Below are 26,344 nucleotides of genomic sequence, written 5' to 3' on the forward strand. Positions count from 1 at the left end.
GAGGGCAGACAAGTCAAAGTTTACACTGTGGTTGAACTGGAGAAACTACATTCACAGAAAATCCTAAGAGAAAAACATCATATGTTGTTTAAAGACCATTTTCAGTGCCTTCACCTTGGGAGGAGCCTTAAACTAGTAGATAAATACTTCATAGAATAGCTTTTTGTGGTACAAAATTATTCTTAATTGCAAAATGGAGCAGTGGAAAAGTTATACTTTAGGAATCTGGCTTAGCTGACAAGGCACAGCGCTTATACATGGCAAGCATACCTGGAATGCCAACAGCAGCAATCATCACTGGCTAACTTACCTCAATCTTTCCCACCCATCTCAGGGACATTCCAACCACAACACAAGCCAACACCTTACAATGTGTATACTATCTGGACCATGATTTCAATCTAGGTTCTCCTTTTGGTCAAATGGGGAAGTACTTGGTTGTAAGGACTCATATCCCTTTAATGGCAGAATGAGGCGAGGCTACTAGGCAGAGGTTCTTATTTGTGCAATTTCCTCAGCAGGCCAAGGAGCTGTCAGATGGGGGTGTTGGTGCGAGTCCTCAGGTCTCAATAAGTGGGACACAGCACAAATATTAACATTTAAATAAAAGAGTTGAGAATTCCACCAGACTTTTAAGGTACTAAGGCTAGATTCTGCAAAGTACCAAAATATATCTTGATTTTAGAAAGAGGGAGAGAGAGAAACATAGATGTGAGAAACACCAATCGGCCTCCTCCGGCATATGCCTCGGATGGGGATGGAACCTGCAACCTCTTGGTGTATCAGACGATGGTCCAACCAACTGAGCAACACCAGCCAGGGCAGAATTGGGTCATATTTTTTTACTTTATAATTTTGTGTCTAGAAATGCATTCTAGTACAAAAAGATCAAAGATCTCCCCAAAGATTTATGTACAAGGATACTGATTGCAGACTATTCATCATAGCAAACAAGTTTTAAGCTACCTTAATGTAGAAAGACAGGAAAAGCTAAGTAAATGAAGAACTGCTCATAAGAAAATTTTATTAAGCCATTAGTTTATATTGTCTACTTAAAATAAGAACATAATCACAAAGTAATGATTACACTGATTGTGTATTATAATCAGAAAAAAAGACACATTTTAAAATGTGGAGTAGGGATATGGGAGAAACATATAAGTTTTTATACTTTTTTTTTTCTTTAGATGTATTCTGAGACATTAGGTAGAAGATTACACATATCATCTGACCAGTGTTTTAAAAGAGACATAATTAATAAGTCGGAAGATCATCAACAAGTAAAAGCCTCTACTGGCAGGTGGCGACCTGAATAAATGACACACTCGGTTTCCTCCCTCTTTGAACAGCAGCTCCTAAACTCCTGCTATAGCCATGTGAACTCAGCTCAAGCTCATAACTTTTTCTGAACTATTCAATGTTCTTTTTCTCTAGAGCTGTGCTTTTTAAACTGGGATACAAGTACCCCAAAGTCATGCCTCAGTGTGGAGGAATTATTGAAACCAGAGGATGAATATAAAGCATATTCCCAGAGCATCAATTTTACCTGATGGAAAGTAATATTTTTATAGTAACAGGGATACAGAAACATAAACATTTGCATGAAATATAAAGTAAACCATAAGAATTCAAACAAATTTCGGCCTTGTAATAGGTTCCTTTAAACTCTATATCCCAAGACTGCCAGAGGTTCCCTATTTATTCTCCTCTGCAGTTAGAGAAACTTTTGGTGGAAAGATTTGAGGAGCACTGCACTGCAGAGGGCTGCTGTATATAACTTTATTAAGCCTGTGCCTAATATTGAACAATTAATATACAAGTTAAATTCTAGGAGGGTAGATAGGTTAACATGTATGAAGAGAAAATCAAATGCTTATGACTTGTTCTAATTCCTTGATCTACCTGTAAAAATATATGCATGTCATTTAACTTTATTTGGCTTCCATAAACAAAAGACTGAAAAACAAGTGCTGAAAAAGTTGATTCTGCACTTCAAACTAATAAACAAACAAACAAACCAAAAGCCTCCAAGCTTACTTGAAGTGAAACATACATACTGAAATGAAGGAAAAGATATGAAGTTATAAATCAGAATGTGATCTAATTCCTAATATAAGTTACACCTAGCTAGTGACCCCTGCTAACTCACTGAAATAAAAAGGAGACCAATTATTCATAGTCTTCTACAGTTAAAACACTCCTTATTTTTTTTAATGGAAATAAATCATAGATGAAAAAATTAAATGGCAACTTAAGGTAGGAAGACTTTAATTATACTCATGGTCGCCGTTAACCTTGAAAACACACCAACTCTAATATAACAAGACAGCACCTCCCCCACTAATATAAGTCTAACTAGAACTGTATGAATACAAAATACTGTTTAAGGGAAAGGTAAAATCTTATGAGAGAGAAGCACTGAGTCATCTGAATTTCTACTCCAATTTGTTGAAAATCAGCATTATGTATTGTCAGTTTATAGACTATCCAATCCATCTCAGAAGCTCTGTAGCTACTGACTCTTTTAAGTATCCATTGTTTTTCATTAACCATTTCCATAATGTCTCCCCATTTTTCCCTCCAGCCTTACTTTTACTTTCACATGGCTCCTATCTATCTTTCCCTTCCATTTTGTACAAAACTTAAGAAGTTTTCTCCTTGGTCTTCTTTGAAATTTTATATCTTGAGATAACTTTAGAAAATATTTATGCTCTAAACTCTGAAAAAATAGTATTGATGCATCTCTCCTTGCGACCCCCTCTCCAATTAACAGTCTAGAACAGAAGAAATGGTTATAACCAACTTTTCGATGCAATCCTTTCTTCAGCCACCCTCAGGGAGCCCAGAGTATACCTCATCAATGGTGCTTATGCTCATTAGAATCCTGACAATCAAGACAAATAACTACAGAAAGCCTATGATAATACAGTCAGATTATTTTGCTAATTATCCTTTATTATCTATTAATAATACATTCTTTGATCTAGATTTGCGCCCCAAACTGAATAGAACTGGGAAGGAAAAGGGAGAAATAAAGGTAAACAATGAAAGGCAAGATGGGTATATCTGATTTACAGATTCTAATGCAAATGAGCTTAACTTTAAAAACAGCCATTCTCATTGTCATTAGTTAAATATTTCTGCTTGGAAAACCAGTACAATACCAATATGGAGTTATTTGCATAAATTCAAAGAACCAATAAAAGGCAGCATCAAGTCCATAAAAATGCAATTCCTAGAAGCAAAGGTAGATATAAAAAGGCATTCCCCGAACATCTTTGTCAGCAAACACTTTTGAGCAACTACCAGGAAATATTTATTACTCGCCTCATTTCCTACATAACTTTCTTGATAAACAATGCCTTTAATATCTCATGAAAGGAAAAACCAAGACTACTACTTAGTGTTGGTAAAATGAAACATTACACAGTACTATTTCATATAACTTAAACAGAGCTGACTGAAAGTGGAGTAAAATAGTAGCTATAAAATATACTGTAGTTCAAAAAAAATCTCTCAAACTATCAAAGCAAATTGAGATGACACACAAAATGCTTTCATGTTTTATTTTCTACAAGATCTAAGAGACCAACAATTTTAAAAAAACTAAGCTTTGAAGAAAATCAATAGTGGCTTTCAGTTATATCTATGTGTATTATGTGAACACGTGTGCATAGTCACTATCAGTCTCAAATAAGTGTTACACAGAGACTTGCATCATGGAACTGAGTTTTTATAAAGTGATAATTGCCAATTTCCATACTTTTGAGGAGTCAAAGAACTGAATACTCAGTATGCACAATCCAATTGGAAAGTAAGAAAGATAGTTAACTGGGACAATTATGAAAGCTCTGTAACATATCCAGATCTGATCCTCAGCCTTTAGAGCAACTGCATTGCATAAGTAATTTACATGAACGAGATCTCATGATATTTTCATACCGGGGGTATGAGCAAACTAATTCAAAGGACATAGTTCTTGCCCTCATATTGGTTAAAATAAAGACCAATGACAATAATAGTGATGTGAATGATGTAAGGCAAAATAAATGTAAACTAAAGGGTAGACCACAGGTGCTAAATATTCAACTTCTGTTCCATACTTCACCTCAAAAAGCTTACATAAGAAAAGCAAAATCTGTTTCTCTATGACTCAGCATTCTTAGATTCTTCAAAATGAATCCACCACAGAAAGATGGGACATGATCCTTCAGACTGGCATGGTCATTTATTCGAGAAACATTTCTTAAGTCACTCTAGTCTCCAGTCACTGTGCTAGGTGTCGGGAATAAAATAGATCTAGTTCTTGCTTCAGTCTGACAAAGGAAGAAATCAAATAATCACATAAGCAAAAGTAAAATTGCAACTACAAATGGCTGAGAAATAAAATAGTACTACTGGTGTTGTCATGTACATACACTGAGAGCATGCCCCGGGTCCCAGCTATTATGCTGTGTGCAGTAAACCCCCAGCTCTTCTCTGTAAGTATTCCTCCAGGCTTCCTTCCATTCCTCATCATTGATTTACTGAACAAAACAAATTTAAATAAAACATTTCCATTGAATTGCTGATATGAGTGCTGCCCCAGAGGCTACCCTCAACCAGAGGCCATCAATGTAGACTTTGGATTTTAAATGATAAAGAAACCTATTGGAAAACTAGCTGGAAAAATAAGGAAAGATTTTAATACATATAAAATTCAGATTAGATTGAACTCAGCTCCCTGCCCGCTTTCTCTTCCCAGAGGTCCTTGGATTGTGCAGTAATTTCTACCTCTGCTACTTGAGGGAACATTCAACCATGAGAACTCCAGGCACTTCCATTTTTCTCTTCTATAAATCTATAAGCATCTGAAAGAGTCCATTCAAAATTCAAAACCGTTTTAGCACCATGTCCCAGGGAAATGCCTCAGTCAAAACCATATTTTGCTTTGACCCTCTATCAAGGACTTGGTTCCTGCTTTTTTAAAAAAATATATCTTTATTGATTTCAGAGAGAGGAAAGGAGAGGGACAGAGAGAGACAGACACATCAACGATGAGAGAGTCATTGATCAAGCCCGCAGCCAGGGCATGTGCCCTGACTGGGAATCGAACCCCAATCGCCTGGATCCTAGGTCAACGCTCAACCGCTGAGCCACGCCTGGCTGGGCGGTTCCTGCTTTTTAGGAAGAAAAATTGTGCAAAATCCTAGTCTCTGATCTCCCTCAACTGGGTATGAGCTCTACTTTTCTAACATCCTGTTCTCACATTTATCTTCTTCCTTGAATTATACAGTTGACCCTTGAAAAACACGGGTTGGAACTGCACTGGTCCACTTATACATAGAATTTTTTTCAATAAACACTAACACAATGTATTTTCTGTTCTTTATGATTTTCTTAATGACATTTTCTTTTTTGAAGCTTACTTTATTATAATAATATAGTATATAATGCATATAAAGTAAAAATGTGTGTTAATCAACTGTTTGTGTTATCAGTAAGGCTTCCAGTCAACAATAAACTATTTGTAGTTAAGTTTTGGGGGAGTGTCAAAGTTATACCTGGATTTTTGACTGCATGGGGAGTTGGTGCCCCTAATCCCCATATTGTTCAAGGGTGAACTATAATTACATGTATTCATATCTTATCCTAATCTATTAAGACTAAAGCACCTAATAGGTACTCTATAAATATTTATTGAGTCAGTCAGCCATCAGAGCAAATAAATTATGAAAAAAAAGTTTCTAGGGGAGGAATGGAAAAATGAGTAAACTGAACTTCAAAATAATGAAAATTCATGAAGGGGGGAAATTCTGGCCTACTATATAGCAATAGCAATAAGGGCTTACTTAAAAAAACAAAGCAACTAATGAGCTAACAAAGGCAATAATAACCAAAATAATACCTAAATGTTATATCTAATAAATCTTGGAATTCATAGTGATAAGAAACTGCAAAAAAGAACTAAATAATAACCTGGGTCAAATTTGTAGCTATGGAGGGGCAAAGGTCGCACTTAATATAATCACAGATAGAACCATAATTATCAATGCCCTCTTATTCAATGCAACTTGTCCTCTAAATTCAAAGATGCCGCTACCTCCTTGTACACTAGCCTACCCCTTCAGCATCTCCAGTGATATGTAGCCCACCAGCTCAATCACCTGAGACTGGCAATTAGTTAACAAGTATTGCAATTCCTCAACCTCATTAAATTAAGCAAATGTTAAGTGGTACATATTTACAGATATGGAAAGCTTTTGTTCAAATGATATAATCATTGAAGAAAAACTTCATATGAGCAAGGCACTCTTTTACTTTCCTTTCTTCTGGTCTCAGTTTTCTCTATTCCTCATTTCCATAAAAGCACATTTAATGCAAAATATATAGCTCTTGGCTTTGGGAAAATCAACCCAGCTCTAGCTCTGCCTGAATATCACTAGGTTAGCCATATTCATCACTAATAAAATGGGGCTAATCTTGATTACCTAATCACATTCGCAAAGTGATTGCAATCATATTGTGCTGTTGTGTTGGTATTAATGTGAGATGAAATTTTTGCTTACAAAATCAGAGAGTTTGGGACAACAGTGAGCCTGTTCTTTTTTCCCCTCAAAAGACAATTCCTATCAGGTTTCCTTGGAAATCTTTAAAAAGTGCCGTAGTACAATTGTGAAAAATTAAATACTTTAGTTCCACTCCACTGAAAACTAAAATAAAAAATATTTTCTATACAGATGAAATGCAGATTATAATTAATGAAACTTATGCATTATAGAAAATAAGCTGATTTGCTGGAAAGGTGAATTGTTTTAATCAAATGGACATGTCTTTGAGGAACTTCATGTGAGATATTAAAATAAATAATTTTATATTTTAAAAAGGCACATTAAGAATGTTAATTTTGTGAAATTTTCATTAAAAAATGAAAATAGAAGTGAATTTAGGGCATGTGTGATTATAAAATTATAGTATAGTTTCCAGAATAAGCAGATACCTTCTTTCCCCACTCAGGATCTGACAAGTTGCATTGGGCCAAAGTTGCTCTGTGTGGATGCCTTCTTCACGTTCCTCAGGCTCTAACACTCCATACTGGGCCACCCCTCAATCCTTGTTTCCCACAAAGACTCCCTCTTTACCCTACTCAGGTTCCAGCAATTGGCTTCTGTGCATCTCCCCTCTGTGGATGACCTCCTTACCCTGCTTGAGCTCTAATATCCCACCCACTTTGGGCCTCGGTGCCCACCCGAAGACACCTATTATGCTTAGTCCCATCTAATGACTTTTGTATTGAATTGTTCAAGAAGGGAAAGAAAGGTGCTTAATTTTTTTAGTGCTTCCATCATAAATATAAATAAAAACAAACACATTTATCTAACAAATACTTACTGAGCTTCAACTATGTCCAGTGGAACTATGCAGCCCTCCCAGAGCTTCTTTTTTGTCTGAGGAACCCAGAATATCTCTATATATTACTCAGGATGTTTTCCAGTCTCAAATAGTAACAATAATCCACCAAAAAATGGCTTAAGGCCCTGGCTCGGTAGCTCAGTTGGTTAGAGTGTTGTCCTGATATGCCAAAGTTGCAGGTTCAATCCCTGGTCAGGACACATACAAGAAGTAACCAATAAGTCTGGCTGGGCGGGGCTCAGCAGTTGAGCATCGACCTAGGATCCAGGAGATTGTGGTTCGATTCCCGGTCAGGGCACATGCCCGGGTTGTGGGCTTGATCCCCAATCAGGGGCATGCAGGAGGCAGCCGATCAATGACTCTCTCATCATTCATGTTTCTTTCTCTCTTTCTCCCCCTCTCCCTTTCTCTCTCTGAAATCAATAAAAATATTTTAAAAAAAGCAACCAATGAATTCATAAATAAGTGGAACAACAAGTCAATCTTTCTCTCTCTCAAGTCAATAAATTTAAAAAAGTATTTAAATGGCTTAAACAATAAGGAAAAGTATCATTTTGATTAATTCAGTAGCTGAACTTTATCAAGAATGCAGCTTTTTCCATCTTTTTGCTCTGCCATCCTGACTGTGTCAGCATTTCTCTAAGGCTTAATATGGTCCCAAGATGATGGCCACATTTAAGGTCTATTACATATACATCCAGCAACAGTCAGTTGAAGTAAATAGCTCTTCCCCTGTGTCTTTTAAGTAAAAAGAAAAATGTCCCAGAAGCCTCCTGCACCCTGGCGCCCAGCTTCCTTCTCCTCTCACTGGCCTGAACTGGATCACATGCTCGTGCTTAAGCCAGCTGCTGGCAAGGGGGTGGCAGGCTCTGATTGGATGTTACATGAAACAACAAATAACCTTTATTTTCAACAACTAATAACCTTTATTTTCCTACTTAAGCCAGTTTCTATTACCCTCAAATAAGAGCCCTGACAATTACAATTATGTACCACATTTTCCCATGTGCACAATCAAAGAGAGACGAGAGAGGAAAAATATTTTTATTTCTATTTTACAGGTAGAAATGTTAAAGTACCCAAATGTGCTCTGCCTATGAGATTATGCTGCACCTCACACAAGCTGGAGAATCCAACACAGATATGTTCTGTTCATATAGTTTAAAAAAAAAAAATTTGATTGATTTGAGAGAGAGAGAAACATCACATAGATTTGTTGTTCCACTCTTTATGCATTCATTGGTTGATTCTTATATGTGCACTGACCAGGGATCGAACCCTCCACCTTGGTGTATCAGGACAATGCTCTAACCAACTGAGCTAGCCAGCTAGGGCTTTTCATAAGTGTCTTTTTTTTTTTTTTTTAAAGCAAAATGTTCCCTAAAATTTCAGTGAAGAAATTTTATAAATCTGCCTTTGAAGTCCAGGAATGGAGGTTGAGGGAAGACGAGAGGATGTTTTATACGGACAAATGGCACTGCTTCCAATAGGCATAGCTCAAAGGGGATATTCATGTCCACAGAGCTCACTGCTGCCTATATTATATACTCACTTTGCAGACTACGGGCACTTTCCTTGATGGTTATCTCCCAAAAACTATAATTTCAAGGCCTCCATACTGATATTACATGGCTGCAAACCAGACTTTTGTTCAACCTGTCCTTGAACCATTTCCTCCTACCTCTCTGGTTTCTCTATTTTCAGAGAGCAAGGCCTGGTTAGGGAGATGCCATTATTGTCCTGGCCACATAAGAGAAATTGTCACGGGCAAGGCTGGAGTGCTTACATAGTGTCTGAGTTATAAACACCTGTCATTATAGACTTTGTCCTGCCACATAATAAGAAGCAAGGCAACTATAATTTGGTCAGAGATTACAGCCCTAAATGCAGGTTCAGTTCCTGTATGGAACCCGGAAGTACTGCTGTCTCCTTCCAGCCTACAGCTTAATAATGAGCTAGAACCACCACATATACTAAAAATTTAATAATCTCATTCTGTGGAGATTAGCATTTTTAGATGTTATGCTAAAATATTTTTTCACCTGAAATATTTAGAATATTTTAATATAGAAAAGTATATTGTACACATGCATCAGTCAGATGGGCTGCAATAAGCATAGACATGGATTTATGAACATATGACTATCCCAGTGGTAGAAAAGCAGGGCCAAATGACTGTCAGCCCCACCAGAATCACATGGTGTATAGCAGATAAACTCCCAAAAAGAAGCAGCCCATACCAGAAAAATAGTAGCTACATAAATTCATACGGTCTTGGCTTTCATACTACAAATTATTGCTGATGTTAAGCCAGATCAGTTGTAAAAACATACCACAGAACATATATGGGTAAATCCTGGGACAAAATTTATTTAAGTTATTTTGCATAAGGCTCCTCTGAGTACAAATCCAAGCATTTAACAAGGAAATTTCCTCTTACAGAACCAACGCAATGGGTGATTTTTGAGATACCCAAGTGAATGATAACATCACAACATGATGACTAGGGTTACAATGACAAGCATGAGGGTCAAAGAGGGGGAAATGACTTCCTATGGTCATAGGCAACATACAGTTGTGCTAGGATTTGAACCCAGCACTTCTCTTGACAGAGGTAGAAGGTGAAATGGTAACAAGCATCAAACTATAAGCTTTAAAGGGCAGTGCTTTTTGGTTTTGTTCACAGATGCATCTCAAGCAACTAGAATAGTGTGTGGCTCATACTAAGTGGTTGATGAAGTACAAGGATGAAGTTCCTTTTCCTATTTTAAGTAATAGTCAACAGCAATAAAATAACTTGCTTTTCCCATGTTGTCATTCTTCTAAAACTTGGGTAAACAAATATCTACAGGAATAAAATGCTCAGCTCCTAGGAAGTTCCAGGTAACACCCAATTGTGACTTGGTACCTTCCTCAGTATGGATCCTTGAAGCTAGGCAGGGCAAACACAAAACAAGGAAAGAAAACAAAACCAAAAACTAAATGCAAGAGTACATTAAAAAACCAACATAGCTACAGCATCTGTATGTGAACATTTTTCTAGATCAATGTTAAGACCACACACTACTTAAATTTTAGTAGTAATGCTATGTAATGCATTACTTAAACATTTCAGAGAAGGTAGTTAGTACCCTGGCTGGGTGGTTCAGTTAGTTGGAGTGTCCTCCCGGGCAAGGGTTGCAGGATCAATTTCAGTTGGGGAGTGTTCAGGGGGGCAATCGATCAATGTCTCTCTCTCTCTTTCTCTTCCTCTCTCTCTCAACATATCCTCAGGTGAGGATTAAAAAAAAAGAAAAAAAAGAAGGTAGTTAGTTACATGAGGTAGAATCTCTGTTTTTCTTCCTGCAACAGCTGGGTAAAGCCCTATTTTTGGCCAGTTCCTTTCCCACCCAATACCACTTCCACTGCCAGAACAATTTAACTGATGCTTTTGGGTCTTCCCTTAGAGCACCAAGTAACAGAAAAGACGGTTTAGTTATACAGGTGGAGCTATCATGTTGCACAAGAGAAAAAACAACACACAAAGCTCACTTTTATTTTAAAAATGGAATTATTCACTGGTAGTAACCATCTTACCACAGGAAGTCTCTGACAAATTCAGTAAGTAAACTTGATTGTAGTGAACTCTATATAATAATTTTTTTTCTTTGTAGCATTTGGGAGCAAAACCCCTTTTAAAACCTTACCTTATGTTCTCAAGGTAGAAGACAAATTTAAACACAAAACAAAGACTTCCTGGGTAGGGTCTGAATCCACTGTAAACCTTTAGAATAGATTCCCACCAACCCAAAATTCCCCAGGACTCTTAAATAAAAGACAGCATGCTTTAGCCCCTCTCCCTCATTCCACAAAATGAATCAAAGGCAGAAATGTATAATTTTAGGGAACAGTCTAAAGATAACAAAAGCCAGGCTGTGAGAATTTCTGTAAGCATGTAATGTGGCAAATTTTAAAGCAGAAGAGAAAATGCATTTTCTATGTGTGTACTAATTTCTTAGAAAATATAAAATTGGAAGATCCCAGTTTCCAGACCTAGAATTACATCTCACTGAATGAAGAAATCAATGGCATTTAAATCTTTTGAGAAGCTGGAACAATCTATTTTGGAAAAGCAGTTTATGGGGCGATATTATTAACATTTCAAATACTGTTAACAATTAAACCTTGATCAACCTAAAGCTTTGCTCAGCAGTATAATTACACACATTAGTTACCTAGTATTGTGGGAAACAAAGAGATACAGATGTTTCCAAGCAACTAACTACATTCTGTTGAGTTTCCAGGAAGTGTCAAGAACCTTCTCACTGGTATTTGTGAAAAGCTAGCTTCAAAGCAAAACCAAAGCTAGGGTTAAAGCAAACAACCATTTCTCAGCTTCCATTTCCATCTCCAAATGACATTTGTAAAATTAACCTTATGCATGATGTTTCTCTACCAGTTCACTAGGCTAGATTCCTACAGTCCAGTGGTAGTGGCTAAACAAGTCCATGCGTGACCTATGGATAGAAAACTACTCCATAGGCCATGAAGAATGGGTAGTTCTCAGAGGAGCAATAAACCCTTCATGAGACTGTTAGATTATAACAGTGGCTAACATTTATTATAGGCTGACAATGTCCCAGGTCTTAATCTAAGTGTTTTGCAGACATTATCTCATTTAATCTTCACAATAACCCCACAAAGCAGATATGCTATTTATTATATCCATTCTTTGGATAAAGAAATGGAAACTTAGAGCCCAGCCAGGCATGGCTCAGCGGTTGAGCATCGACCTAGGATCCAGGAGATCACGGTTCGATTTCCGGTCAGGGCACATGCCTGGGTTGCGGGCTCAATCCCCAGTTGGGGGCGTGCAGGAGGCAGCCGATCAATGACTCTCTCATCATTGATGTTTCTATCTCTCTCTCTCCCTCTCCCTTCCTCTCTCTGAAATCAATAAAGATATACTTAAAAAAAAAAAAAAAAAAGAAGTTGAGACTTAGAAAAGGAAAGTGTCTTATCCAGGGTCACACACTCTTCAGCACAATACCATACAGCCTTTCCATCAACCTCCCTCTAAAGAGCTCCATCCCCCAACAAATGAGTTAACCAAATCAAAACACAGAAAAATGAAGTCCCAACTATCTATGGCTAATATAAATAAACATATATATCAGAAGTCCATTCTCCATAACAAAGCGAGATAGATCTTTTAAAAATGTTAACGTGATTACTCCCCAACTGAAAACTCTTCAATGGCTTCTTATTGTCTGAGTAATAAAGTCCAAGATCCTTAATTCATCTTACAAGACTCTGTACCACCCGGCCTTTGCTAACCTTGCCAGCATCCTCTTGAGTTATTTCCTCCCTTATTTTCTATGTTCCAACCTCATTGGCATTCTTTCGGTTCCTTGAATATGCCATAAGTTTCCTGACCTGTAAAGTATTTCTTTTCTCACTCTGTCCACTCAACTTTTCCCTGGTTGACTTTGACTCACCTTTCAGGGCACAACTCAAAACACCAATTCTCCAAGGAAGCTGTCTCTTGACCACTAACCCTTAAGGTCCAGTGTACTTTCTCATAGTATAGTGTAGTTTCTTCTTTTCAGAATCATAATTTAAAATTCACCACAGAACTAGCTGTTTTATGCCACCTTTCTTTACTAGAACGTCGAAGGAAGGAACCATGTTTGTCATATGTACCATTATATCCCCAGCAACCAGCACAGTGTCTATCTAGCACACAGGAGGCACCTTGTACATATTTGTTGAGTCACAAGAAATGGAAACTAAGGTCATACCCTTAAGAAATAGGGGTGAGGCAAAGAAGTATGACTATAGCCAGTCCTGCTCCACTTTTGGTATTGTGCCCGGTGCTGCTGCTCCAGGCTGAGCCAGTTTAAATAGTTCAAGATAGTGGCATAAAACCAGACCACTGGAATACATGAATAGAGACGGAAATGAAGAAGTAGTGCTTTAAAGTATGACTTAATGAGAGATAGAGCTGATCCTGAGACCTGGATCTAACTTAGCATGGTAGAATTTAAAGTATTACTACATAGCAACATCACATTTGATTAATGTTCCAGTGAATTTTAATTGGTATTTACTTGTTTTATGTAGCTTGTAATAGGAAGGGCCATAAATTCTGAGTGCCAGAATTGCTTTATATAGTTCTGGCTATTCTGCAGCTCACCTTTAAGGCATCTAAAAATGACCCCAGTGTGGGTTTGCTAGTGTTCTAAAAACTCCTTGAGAAAGAAAAAAATCAGTTACATACCAAAAAATTTAAAAGGAAATCCCCTCTGAAGATTACTGAACACTTCTACAGATATAACCTGCACACTAATCAGTTTCAAGGCTCTTCATAGTGGCATGGAGAGATTCAGGATTAAATGGTGGGAAAAAGAAGAGAGGTGTGTGATAGTCCCTTTATCCCCTACATTAACTTAGGGCAAATACAATATTTCCTATACTCTCATCTTTAAGACTACACGTAGAAGATACTAGTCTAGAGCTAAGACCCTGCAGAATCCTGGGTTACTTTATTTTAAAAAATCAAAAGTAAATTTAAAAAAACCTTGAATCTAAAATATGAATAAGACAACTTCGATACTCGAAAAGTCCCTCATATCCTCACCATCTGGATGATACTCTTATTTAAAGCATCTTCTGTGAGATTCAATTCTTTTTGTTATTTATTTACTTATATACAGAGTGGGCAAAAGTAGGTTTACAGTAATACAAATAAATAATACAATAATTAATATATAATAATACAAGAATAAACTGTGTTTCACATACTCACAACTGTAAACTTACTTTTGTCCACCCTGTGTAGTTTTTATGTAGTTGTAATCAAAGTATATATGTAAATTTTGTTCATTTTTAAACTTGACATATCAAGCAAAGAATGAATTATTCTCTTCTTATGCCACAGTCGTTCCTATTACATACATCTCTATTATTGCACTTGCCATACTATATTTCAAGTCTTATTTATATATCTGTCTCTCTTTCTAGGCTGTGGGCATTTGAGGAATAAAGCTATCATTTTCTTCTTTCTCTTAAAATAATATTTGTGGAATGAATGAATGATGGCTATGAAATTTTGTTTCACTCCCTTTTAAATTTTTTTAGTATTTTTTAAAAGTAGGTAACATATGCACATGATACAAAATTCAAAAAGGACACTGTGACAAACAAATAATAAGTCTTCCTCTCACATCTGCTCCCCCCACCAACACAAGTTCTTCTCCCTAAAGAGAATTGCTGTTTTTACTTTTTATGTATATTACCATATCCAATCTAAGTGCATTTAAGGATCTAAATATATTAATTTTTTTCTCTGTTTCTAATTTTGTTTTACACAAATGCTTTGCACCCTGGTATTTTCTTTTAGCAGTAGGAGACAGTACCATATTAGTTGATATGGGAACACCGTGATGGACATCTAGGATACTTCTAATTTCTGATATTACAAACAATGTTACAGAGGTTATCCTTGAATATATGAAATTTCACAAATATAGGAATATTTCTGGAGGTTAAATTTCTACTAATGAAATTTCTGGAGCAAACGCTATGGATATGCATAGCATTTTGATAGATATTTCCAAATTGTCTTCTATGGAGGTTATTCTAATTTACACTCCACCAACAATACATATAGCAATGCCGCTTCCCTTATGCCCCTGCCAACACAATGCCCTATGCCCCTGCCAACACCATGGCAAACTTTTTTGATCTTTGTCAATCTAAGAGGTAAAAAAAGGTATTGGTTATGAGGACTATTTTCATATGTTTAACTTTTCATATGTTAAGGGTCATTTGTATATCTTTTTCTGTGAAAATCTGTTAATTTCTTTTGTACATTGTTCTATTATGTTTCTGATCTTTAAAAAAAGTGTAGAATATTATGTATTTAGAAATTAGCTCTTTGTCGTGTGTTAAAAATCTTTCTCACAATGTGTTGTCTTTTGACTTTGTTTATAGGATCTTAACATAAAATTTTTGGCTTTATGTATTTGAATTTATTAATGTTTTCTTTTATGGTTCGTGGGTTTTGTATCATGTTTGTTTGTTTGTTTTTTGTTAATCCTCACTTGAGGATATTTTTGCCACTGATTTTTAGATAGAGTGAAAGGGAGGGAAGGAGGGGGAAAGAAAGGGAGAGAGAGAGATAGCCAGACAGACATATCACTTGGTTGTCTTTTGCACACCCCAACCAGGCCAGGGAACTAACCTGCAACCCAGGTACATGCCCTTGACTGGGAATCAAAAACCTGAGAACTTCTGGTGTGCAGGCCGACGCTCTAACTACTGAGCCACACTGGCCAGGGTTTGTGTCATATTTTTAAAAGGTCTTCCCTGCTCAAAGATTATTAAAAAGTTTCTCCTATATGTTCTTCCTGGTCAAGGGCACGTACCTGGGTTGCAGGTTCTGCGGGAGGCAACCAATCGATGTGTCTCTCTCTCTGATCAATGTTTCTCTTTCTCTTTCTCCCACCTCTCTCCCTCCCTCCTTTCCATTCTCTCTAAAAATCAGAAATGACCACATGTACATGCTGTTGGCCTACATCACCACCTTCCAGCCAACCAGTTTATCATCGTATCTGCAGGTTTATCCACAAGCATCTTATTTGTGCTCATAATCTTGAAAGACTTAGTAAAGTAGATATAATGATAGCACTTTCCCCCTCTTAAATGTAGTTGTATTTCTGAGCTAACAAATCATTCATTGTTTTTAATCCCATATACCATATTCCAAAACTTAAAACATACCAAAAAAAAAAAAAAAAAAGGATGCTTCAGAAGAATCCTGAAGATTCAAGTCCCTTCAATCTTCAATCCATATAGGTAGGCTACTCCACAGCAGGCCTTGAATTAGGGCTTATCTTAATGCTAATAACTTTTTAAAATTCTTAAATCCTTCATCTTGAATTTAGTATTAGGTTAAATAGTCTCTCTCTCCAAAGCCATTCTCCCACTCCACAAAATGAGTACAAGTGAAAACTTCCATAGAAGCTGCCATCTAGAAGGATACTGTTGTATTCTGAGATATTTGTCCTGCCCTAGAGGAGAATATAAATCTACAGTTTCATACAGTATTCTAAACTAAGTAATTCTTACATTTTAGATTTTCTTTTTGTCTGCCTTCTCCACATTTGATTCTAAAGAATGGCTTTTTCTTTCTTTCTTCTTTTGACTGTGCTATTTAAATATAAAAGCTGTTTTTATTTCACCAAGGGAAAATGCATTCCCTACAAGGATATAATATCCAAGCAAAGAAATGAATAGACCATTAAAAAATGTATAATCACCTATATGCATTCCTCTTTCTGTAGAGGGTGAGAGTGGGGTCAGAAAAGCATGGAAAGGAGACAAAGAAATTAGTTGTATTCTTAGGAAATAAACTAATATAACAAGCATTTTCATGTAGGGAAGAAACTACCCTACAATGGTAATAAGTCCAGTTGTCTCTAGCTGAACCCCCCACAAACACAATAATTGGAATTTCAGCTCATGCAGAGATTTTCCTCCTTTAAGGCAGGATAGCAGTAGGTATGGGGAGATGGGGAATGGAGAGGACGCTTAGGAGTCTCCATGGCTGTTGCAGTCACTAGTATTCCAACCTCTTCTAGTCACTGCCTATATTCTTTCTTACCTAGAGCCAAAGTGAAATTCCTGAAGCTAGGGCTAGTATCTGCCTCCTCTGTGATCTTTTCTGTTCTGGGGCCTCTAACAACCCTGTGCACAGTGGAAGGAACAAGTAGCTGCTTCTATCCTTTATGTGGTTCCCTAGAGGCTGAGTAGCAGCAGAGACCTACACTCCTCTTCTCTCTGCTGGGAGAGTCCCAGGAGATCTAAGGCAGCTAGCCCTCTTTGAGAGAGAGCCATCCCTTTGCCTCCAGACAAATTTCCTTCCACTCACTCACAGATTTCTTCTCTTCTCCACATGTACTGCATATGAATAATTTTCTCCTCTCCATTTCATGGCTTTCCATGAATATCCATAAAACTAATTTGTTGAAGCACAAATTATATATTCTCCTAGGGTAGACTCTTTTCTTTTCTTTTTTAATTTCAGCTTTACTGAGGTATGACTGACAAATGAAAGTGTAAAATATTTAAAGCTGTGGTGATGTGATGTACATATATATGGTAAAAGGAATCCCCCCATCTGGTTAATTAAATATCCACCACTTCTCATATTTATCCTTTTTTTCTTTCTGGTGAGAACATTTAAGATTAACTCTTTCAGCAATTATACAACACAGTGTTATCAATTGCAGTCACCATGTTTTACATTAGATTCTCTGACCTTATTTTTTTTTATTGTTCTTAGAGTAGATTCTATATTTTATGCCTAACCCCCATAGCCCTGGGCCCGATGATTTATACATGGCAGTCAGTCAATGTTTGGTGAGTGAACAAATGCATACATGAATGAATGAATGAATATAGCTAACCAAATTTAATATTTCTGTTATACCAAGATTAAAGAGAAAGTTCTTCAGTTATTTTATCTTGTACTATTCTTTACATCAGTTAACTTCTATTTCAAATAGTTATCAAGATCCCATACCACTCCCTTTGAAGAAAATTCAAAGTGGGGATTTCAATTTGTTTGCTCTACAAATAATTTCTTTTTCAAGCTTAAGCCTTCAAATTGGGAAGGAGTTCTTCAATCTCCTTTGATGTGAGGGTGGGAATGGGGAGATGAGAAAAGAGGAAAAAGTGTGGGAAAGACTCCCTGAACAAACAAAGTAGGAGGAGGATCTAATACCTTGAAAAAACCAGCCAAGTATACATAACCACTTTTGCCTCTTGAAGAGGGAAAAAAACACAAATCTAACTTAAACGAATGAAAGCTCTGGCAGTAAAAAGCAATCCAGGTAATTTGAAAATATATATACCCAACTAATTTTTTCTAAGGGAGAAAACCACTAAAATTAGAGTCATATTTCACCACATGTGTTCAGCTTCATAAAGATATTCTTCATGTGGATTGCCATTCACTGGTCTCTTTAAGACAAAATCAGCGAAAATAGTAAGTCTGTCCAAGTCCAGAGGACTCCATTGTATACTGAACAAAATAAATCTCGTAGGATACTATACAAGGAGCTGGTACACATTCTTCAGTGATGATGCTGTCTGCTAATAATGAGCTCACTGGTGACTGTCAGCTGAGATCTGATGTCAGTGCTGCCCCTGCTTATCACACAACACTGGGCAAAGAATATAACCTTTCTACCCTAAGTCTGTCATCTGCTCATTTGCATAATAAATGAGTGTTCATGTGAATACATCAGTGAAATGAGCACCATTCCAGCTGTTAGTGAGTCACAATGACTTCATGCCATTCCTGACTTCATCAATGCTGAATGGAATGCAACCAGGTAAATCAATATAATAGTCAAATGAGGTTCTACAATAGTGATCACCTTCGTTGTGCCATGAAGGTAAAGTAGACAATTAAGGAGTAGACAGTTAAGGGGCAGGCAGTCCTATGGTGATATAATTGAGAGGCACAGCTAACTTGGAGAGCTTCCATTGGTGAAACTTCAACAATATTTATTGAGTGCCTACTATGCACAGTAAACATCCTGAAGTTGACAGAAACCAGATTTTCTCATCAAGGTTTGTAGAACCTAGTTTACCCATGGCTAGCAAAGACAGTTATCCTTATGGAAGAGATATTTAATTTTTAAAAAAGTCAATTTATAAGTCATTCTGCAACTTTAACCTGATCCCATGGGTAATTTGCAATAATTCAGCAACTATGCTGGAGGTCAGATGAGATAGATAAAATTAATAACGTCTCATGAAATGTAGTTAGATAGTTCTACATATAAGATGATCTAGCTGATTCTTCAGCCCAGTAATTATACTACTATTTGGCTTAACATTATCAACAGCCAGGATGTATTAGGTCTATACATGTGGGGAATAACGGTGCAGTGGCAGCAGCAATACTAAGCAGTTATCACAGGGCAAAAAATACTACCGACCATTAAAAAAATGATAATAAAAGGACACCCCCCCACACACACACACAATCATACTCTCTATTGAGGGAGATTGACTCAAGGTTCCAGGTACAACATTTTTCTTTTTTTTATAGATATGTTATGAGGGGAGATTATTATTCATACAAATATACCGTACTATTTGTATATACACTCATTGTAAGTCACTTATTTGCCTTCCCAAACTATTTGTCTGAGTGAGGCAAAATAGATGAAATAATAGGCACTATCTCAGTTGCATTTAAAAGTCAAAAAGCTTTCATTCGGTCACCAAAGACTGTATAAAATCATATACCTACGTACATTGGAATCACTAAAGATTTCTGATTCTTCACATTCACAGCAAAGAAATGCTGCTGATTCACTGTCTTCCAAATGAGAGCTCTGTAATACAAATAAGATTGTTTCAGAGATCCAGACGAATGGGGCAGCACACATGATGGAAAAAGCCAGCAGAAATAACCGATTCAGTGTTAGCTCATAGATGAGAAGCTGCAAATCTGATTAGCAATCACTATTTTGGAAAGAAAAAGCCAACATGGTTAGCTCATTGATTGTTTAGGTGATTGGAAAGTTGACTGAGTATGTTTGATTAGCGGAAGCATTTCTGTGGTTTCCAATTTAGGCAATGGGATGTTCTTCTTCTGTAAAGATGGTACTACTAACTCTTCATAGTATGTACTCTGGACTCTTCTCATTATGGGTAGGACTGTGTTAATTTATCCTCATATTCAAAGGTACATATTCGATATCACTGTTTAGAGACAGGCTTTAAACTATAACATAGTACACGATTGGGGGATCTAACCACTAGTTTAATTAACCCTCTGCTAACAAGTGTTTATAAGAAGAGCCAAAAGACATGCCCTATTCAAGTCTTCCTGACAGATGCCAAAAAACAATTTAAAACCTTTTTTTCACTCTCCAATCTCGTTTTCAAAATATTTCTAGACGACTGATAGGGAAAACAGGACAATGGAGTGAAACAACTAGCTGGTAAAACAAGAGTATTTTTCCCTTATGGCTAACACCATAAAAAAGAGAAGTGAAAAAGCTCCAACTGTGACCTAGTAAGTTCCATTCAAATGCTTGCTGTTTAGGTAACAGCTGCAAGAAACCTAGCTATCCCTACATAGAAATGTAGATGCTTATGTCATCAAAATTTCTCACTACCACATGATTCAGCAATCCCACTTCTGGGTATAAATCCAAAAGCATTGAAATCAGGATCTCAAAGAGGTATCTGCACTCCCATATTCACTGCAGCATTTTTCACAAGAGCCAATATATGGAAACAACCCAAGTGCCTATTGACAGACAAACGAATAAAGAAAATGTGGTATATACATACAATGAAATGTTATTCAGCCTAAAAAAAAAAGGAAATCCTGCCATATATGAGAACATAGATGATCCCAGAGGAAATTATGCTAAGTGAAATTATTAAGACAGTCACAGAAGGCAAATACTGCATGATTCCATTTATTGAAGGTATTCAAAATAATCAAACTCATAGCAGCAGAATAGAATGGTGGTTTCAGGGGTTGAGGGGGAGGAGGAAAAGGGCAGTTGTTGTTTAATGGGTATAAAGTTTCAGTTATGCAAGGTGAGTAAGATCTAGAGATCTGCTGTACAACATAGTCCCTACTGTTAACAATACTCTATTGTACACTTAAAATTTTTGTTAAGATAGATTTCATGTTAAATGTTCTTACCACAAAACAAACAAAAAACTCCAAACGGGCACAAGGAAACTTTGGGAGGTGATAGATATGCTTATTATCTCGATTATAGTGATGGCTCCACAGGTGTATGCATATATCCAAATTCATCAAATTGAATACATTAACTATGTACATTTTCTTGTATATCATTTATATCTCAATAAGCTGTTAAACAAAAAACAAAAACTCACTACCAGTGGCTGAAACTTAATCATCTATAACTGCTCTATGGCTATCCTAGTTGACTCCTACTTTGATTTTTCAAAGCTGGGTCTGTGTTTCAACCTGCAGAATACTTGTAGATGTTAAGAGGGTGAGAGTGCAAATAAACTTAAATGAAAGAAAGTAAAGCGCAGAGTTACTGTTTCTGGTAATTGTCTTCTGCTGGTTTATTTCCTTATTAATTTTTTTCTGACTGTGATCCTTTGTTTACCTTTGGTTTTTCCTTCTTACAACCAAGTCTCATCTTCCATTATCCCTCTCCTTTTCCTCTTTTAGAAAATAAACAGAAACAACCAAGTATTTAAAATCACTTTTTAAATCTTGAAAATGCATAATCTCTATTCTTCACTCTCTTGTATTTTGGTGAGGTAGAAATAAGAACATTTACTCTCCATTTGTCTTTTTTTTAAATAAGTCTAGAAAATACTTGACTTCTAAAAGTCACATTATAAAAGCTAAATGCTTAATAAATAACAAAATATTTGAAGGAGTTATAAGGTAGGAATCAAAGCTGCTTTCAATTCTCCCAAATTCTCATGTCATAAATGATAACATAGATAATATTAAGCAGATCAAGAGATTTGTCACTGCCACAGCATATACAAACTGAAAAGAGAGAAAAGTACAAGTAATCCAAATTACACTAGTTAAGATTTTAAAGTTTTCGTTCTTATAAATATTTCATGTTTACACTAGCTTTTTTGAAAATGACTTTTCAAGAAAGAGGTCCTGTAATGACACTTGCATTCTTACAGTTATTTTCAGACTTTATTGCATAAGTATTCATTGAAATTCAATTAATTAATATACAAGGTATCAATGTAAGTGTGCTGGTTGCATTAAAAATAATTGCTCCTCTGTCCACCATCTGCCATTTGTTGGTTTTACCTATAGTAGTAGTAGCTGTGTTCTTTCTGATCCAAGCTGTTTAAGAGTTACAGCTGGTCCTACTTCACTGGATCATTTGATGTTAATGTTCAGAGGACTCTAGACAATTTTTAAGAATTTAAAAATAAAAATAAAATAAAATAATTGCTTCATGGTGTAAGTATTTACTTGCAACTAATACTTAATTCTAAATTAAATTCTAAGAATCCTAATGGAAGACAAAGGATATTTTAAGATCTTTCCTCTGCCTTCTGAGGCACTTGGTGATTCCAGTTCCTGAGTTGTTCCGGGTTCTGCAGAGTGAACTGTCTTGCTTATGATTATAAAGGGCTTATTCCAAGAATATTTAAGAATTCTATTAATATAACTTAGCATATTATTAAGTCAATTAGCATATTATTGAGAAAAACTATAAGATTACCTAAATAGATGCTAAAAGGTATTTGATATGTAAAAATTTATGACAGAGATCTTAAGCTAGACAGAATCAGGACAACTTGTGGGAGAACCTCTCATACCCTATGTCCTCACCAAAGCTCTACAGGAAGAGCTCTGTTTACAACAGAGCTTCATGGCTGTAACAGTCGCTCCCCTTAACATCCTTTTGCCCTCTGTAAAGGGGTTTTCTGCTTCTTCTTATGGAGTGTGTACACATGGCTTGCCATGTCTGCACCTGCAGGAATGAAATCCTTTCTCTGCCCCCACCCCACCAATAAATCCTTTTTAGTGTAGGAACACCTAGTTGACTCTTGTTTTATGGTCAACAGATAAAATTAACAGTCATTTTGGGGTTCAAACATTTTTAGTAAGCTAGGAATAGGTGGGCTTTTATATACAGTACTTCTCAGGTTGGTGGAGTCTTACCTCAGTCTGGTCTTGTCTGAATTTCATATTGTGGAAGGCACTCCAATGTTTGTTCTAGCACGAGGATGGTGATCATCCTGTTTGTAGCACAGATATCAATTCCCTTTTCTTTCTCTTCCTTCTTTTTGACCCTCTCTCCCTCCCTTTTTCATGTCCCTTCAGCCATTGCAGTAGAAACTTTGAAGAGAATTAAGTTAAATTCATATTCTTGCATTGGAAGTACCAAGCACAAATCTTAACTAAACTAAACTGAGTTCACATTCTGGTCCTGCCACTTACTAGCCATGTGATTTTGAACACATGACCTAATCTCTCTGAGCTCAATTTCCTCACCCATGAAAATGGGCACGACCATAGCATCTATGCAATAGGGTCATTGGGAAGACTGTATGAGAGATAATATAAGAAAAGCACCTAGTTCCTGTGACTTTTTGTAGCTGCCAATAAAAAAAAGAGAAAGAAAAGCACTTAGCATGACTTAGCTACTGATATTTTTACTACTACTGGTTTCTAACAACAACAACAATAATAATAAATGTTATTATAGTAATAATAATCTCCTTCCTACATGTGAAAGAATTGCACATTTGGGTTAAATTCTCTTTCAAAGAAACTTTTGCCATGTAGGGAAGCTTTGCTTCTATAAAATTATAAGTTTTTCACTTCCAAATAGAGATGAATTAGTATTCCCTATATAACCCTGAAGTACTGAGCTTACAGTGAGTCATCCATTATCATTTATAGTACTCCTACTATTTACTAAGCACTTTTTGGGGGGCTGAATTAGTTACAGTAAAACTCCAAACCAAAGGGAAAGATAACTGAACAGGTTCCAAAAATAGTATTTTGTTTTTGCTTTTTATGGATATCCAAAACCCACAAGTATAAGGATATGGCTCTGTGGCCAAGTATGCCCCTTTGACCAAGTACTGTTTGGAGAAAAATATAGCCTAAGGTTGTTGGTAAGGAAAGCACATCCATATATAACAAGAAGTTTCAAGAACAGCTTCTAAGCAACAATTACAGTAATAAAACATTGCAATCTTTATATGGAATATATGGTGCAAGGACTCATGTACTAAGACGGATGTTTTGAAAAGTGTTAAAATCTAACTTGTGCAGTTACCTAACAATTTGCAAGCAGAAGTCTTAAGAAATAATCCCACAAGACTCAAAACCTGTTGTTACTGTTAAGTCTCTTTTATTCTATTCTTGTTTTAGGTTATGTGATTTTAAGAAAGTGAGTATTGAATTCCTTTCGTCTTTCCTCTTTCCTCTGTCTGTTCTGTCTACAACCTTTTTGGGGAGTTCTAACTAAGTGAATACATTGTAGTTGTTCTTAAGCCAGAGATTTTGAAAATGTACTGTTAGACATCAAACAATAAAATGCATGTGTACCCTAAAGCCTGATCACCACTCTGTGACTAAGATCTTTTAACCCTTTAAAGGCAAAGACAAGAAGTAGGTCTTATTTATTCAGACATTTAAGTGTAACTGGATTGACAAAGCAATTTCATAGGCTAAGGATGGCCTACCTGAGAAAACTCTCTGCAGTCCCTAACTTGAAGTGACATGTTTTAAAACCATTATTTCTTTTTAAAATTGATACATCCCCATGACTTATATTTTTTATAACTCTAAGTTTGTACCTTTTGACTCCCTTTACCCATTTTGCCCACCCCTGACCCCTGGCAACCATTAATCTGTCTCTGTATCTATGAGCTTAGTAAAAAGTTATTTCAATATATATGCACATGGTAAATAAGATTCAGAAGGTGCCAAAGAGTATTTAATTTTTCTTTCCATCCTTGTCCCCTGCCTCCCAGTTCTCTACAATCCCATTCCCAGAAGTAATTACTATGCCAGTTTCTTGAATATCTTTTCAGAGATATTTTGTGTACATAAAGCATTACATGTGTATCTTTCTCTAAAATATATAATAGAAGTACTTCATACCACACCTGTTTTCCTGTCATTGCCTTTTAAACAATACCTTTGTTTCACTATTTAAAAATTTTTAAATTGTGGTAAAATAACATAAAATGTACCATCTTAACCATTTTCAAGTGCAGTGTTTATTAGTGTTAAGTATATTCACATTGTTTTTCAACCAATCTTCAGAACTTTTTCATTTTGCAAAACTAAAACTCTCAAACCTGTTGAAAACTCCTAGTTTCCCCCTCCCACAGTCCCTGGCAACCATTATTCTACTTTGTGTTTCTATGAGTTTGATTAGATACCTCATTATATACTATATAAATGGAATCATATAGTATTTGTCTTTTTGTGACTAGCTTTTTTCACTTTGTATAATGTCTTCAAGGTTCACCCATGTTGTAGCACGAGTAAAATTTCCTTCCCTTTTAAGACTGAATAGTATTCCATTGTATGTATATACTACATTTTGTTCATCCATTTACTTGTTAATGGACATTTATTTCACTATTTTCTATTACTGCGTAATATTCTATTGTATAGATGTCCCACAATTCAGTTAATGAGTCTCCTATTAATAAATTCAGGTTATTTCCCAGCCAGTGCGGCTCAGTGGTTGAGCATCAAGCCATGAACCAAGAGGTCCCCGGTTCAATTCCCGGTCAGTGGTTGAGCGTCAAGCCGTGAACCAAGAGGTCCCAGGTTCGATTCCTGGCCAGGGCACATGCCCGGGTTGCAGGCTCGATCCCCAGTAGGGGGCGCACAGGAGGCAGCCAATCAATGTCTCTCATCCATGTTTCTACCTCTCTCTCCCTCTCCCTTCCTCTCTCTCTAGAATCAATAAAAACATATTTTAAATAAATAAATAAATAAATAAATAAATTCAGGTTACTTGTAATTGTATTCACTTTCTAATTTGCTGTAACAAATTAGCACAAACTTGATGGCTTAAACACAAATTTATTATAGTTCTAGAAATCAGGAGTCCTAAAATCAGTGGTGGCAGACACTTGTTTCTTCTGGAAGCTTTATGGGAGTATTATGTACTGAATCATATCCCTTCAGTCAAAATTTTATGTTGAAGTCCTAATTCTTACTACCACATAATGTGGCTGTATCTGGAGATGTGGTCTTTAAAGAGGTAGCTAAGTTAAAATGAGGTTATTAGGGTGGACCCTAATCCAATTTGACTGGTGTCCTTATCATAGGAGGAGATCAGGACACACACATACAAAGGAAAGACAATGTAAAGACAGAGAAGACAGATATCTACAAGCCAAGAATAGAGGCTCAGAAAAAAAATCAACC

The 26,344-nt window shown here is 36.3% G+C and overlaps 1 protein-coding gene across 5 annotated transcripts in view; it reads right to left on the bottom strand.

Moving 5' to 3' along the window:
* The window catches only part of SSH2 (slingshot protein phosphatase 2), a 210,240-nt gene that overhangs the window by 130,194 nt on the left and 53,702 nt on the right, over positions 1-26,344 (bottom strand). For 2 of the 5 annotated variants that reach the window (XM_081161266.1, XM_081161265.1), the window contains exon 2: positions 19,707-19,787. The exons of the other annotated variants lie outside the window; for them this stretch is intronic. In XM_081161266.1, coding sequence (XP_081017392.1) covers positions 19,707-19,787 — 81 coding nt within the window. The remainder of the gene's footprint in view (positions 1-19,706; positions 19,788-26,344) is intronic. 5 annotated transcript variants of the gene reach the window in all.

The sequence above is a fragment of the Miniopterus schreibersii genome (genome assembly GCF_964146895.1).
Source record: "Miniopterus schreibersii genome assembly, chromosome: 16".
Taxonomy (NCBI): Eukaryota; Metazoa; Chordata; class Mammalia; order Chiroptera; family Miniopteridae; genus Miniopterus; species Miniopterus schreibersii.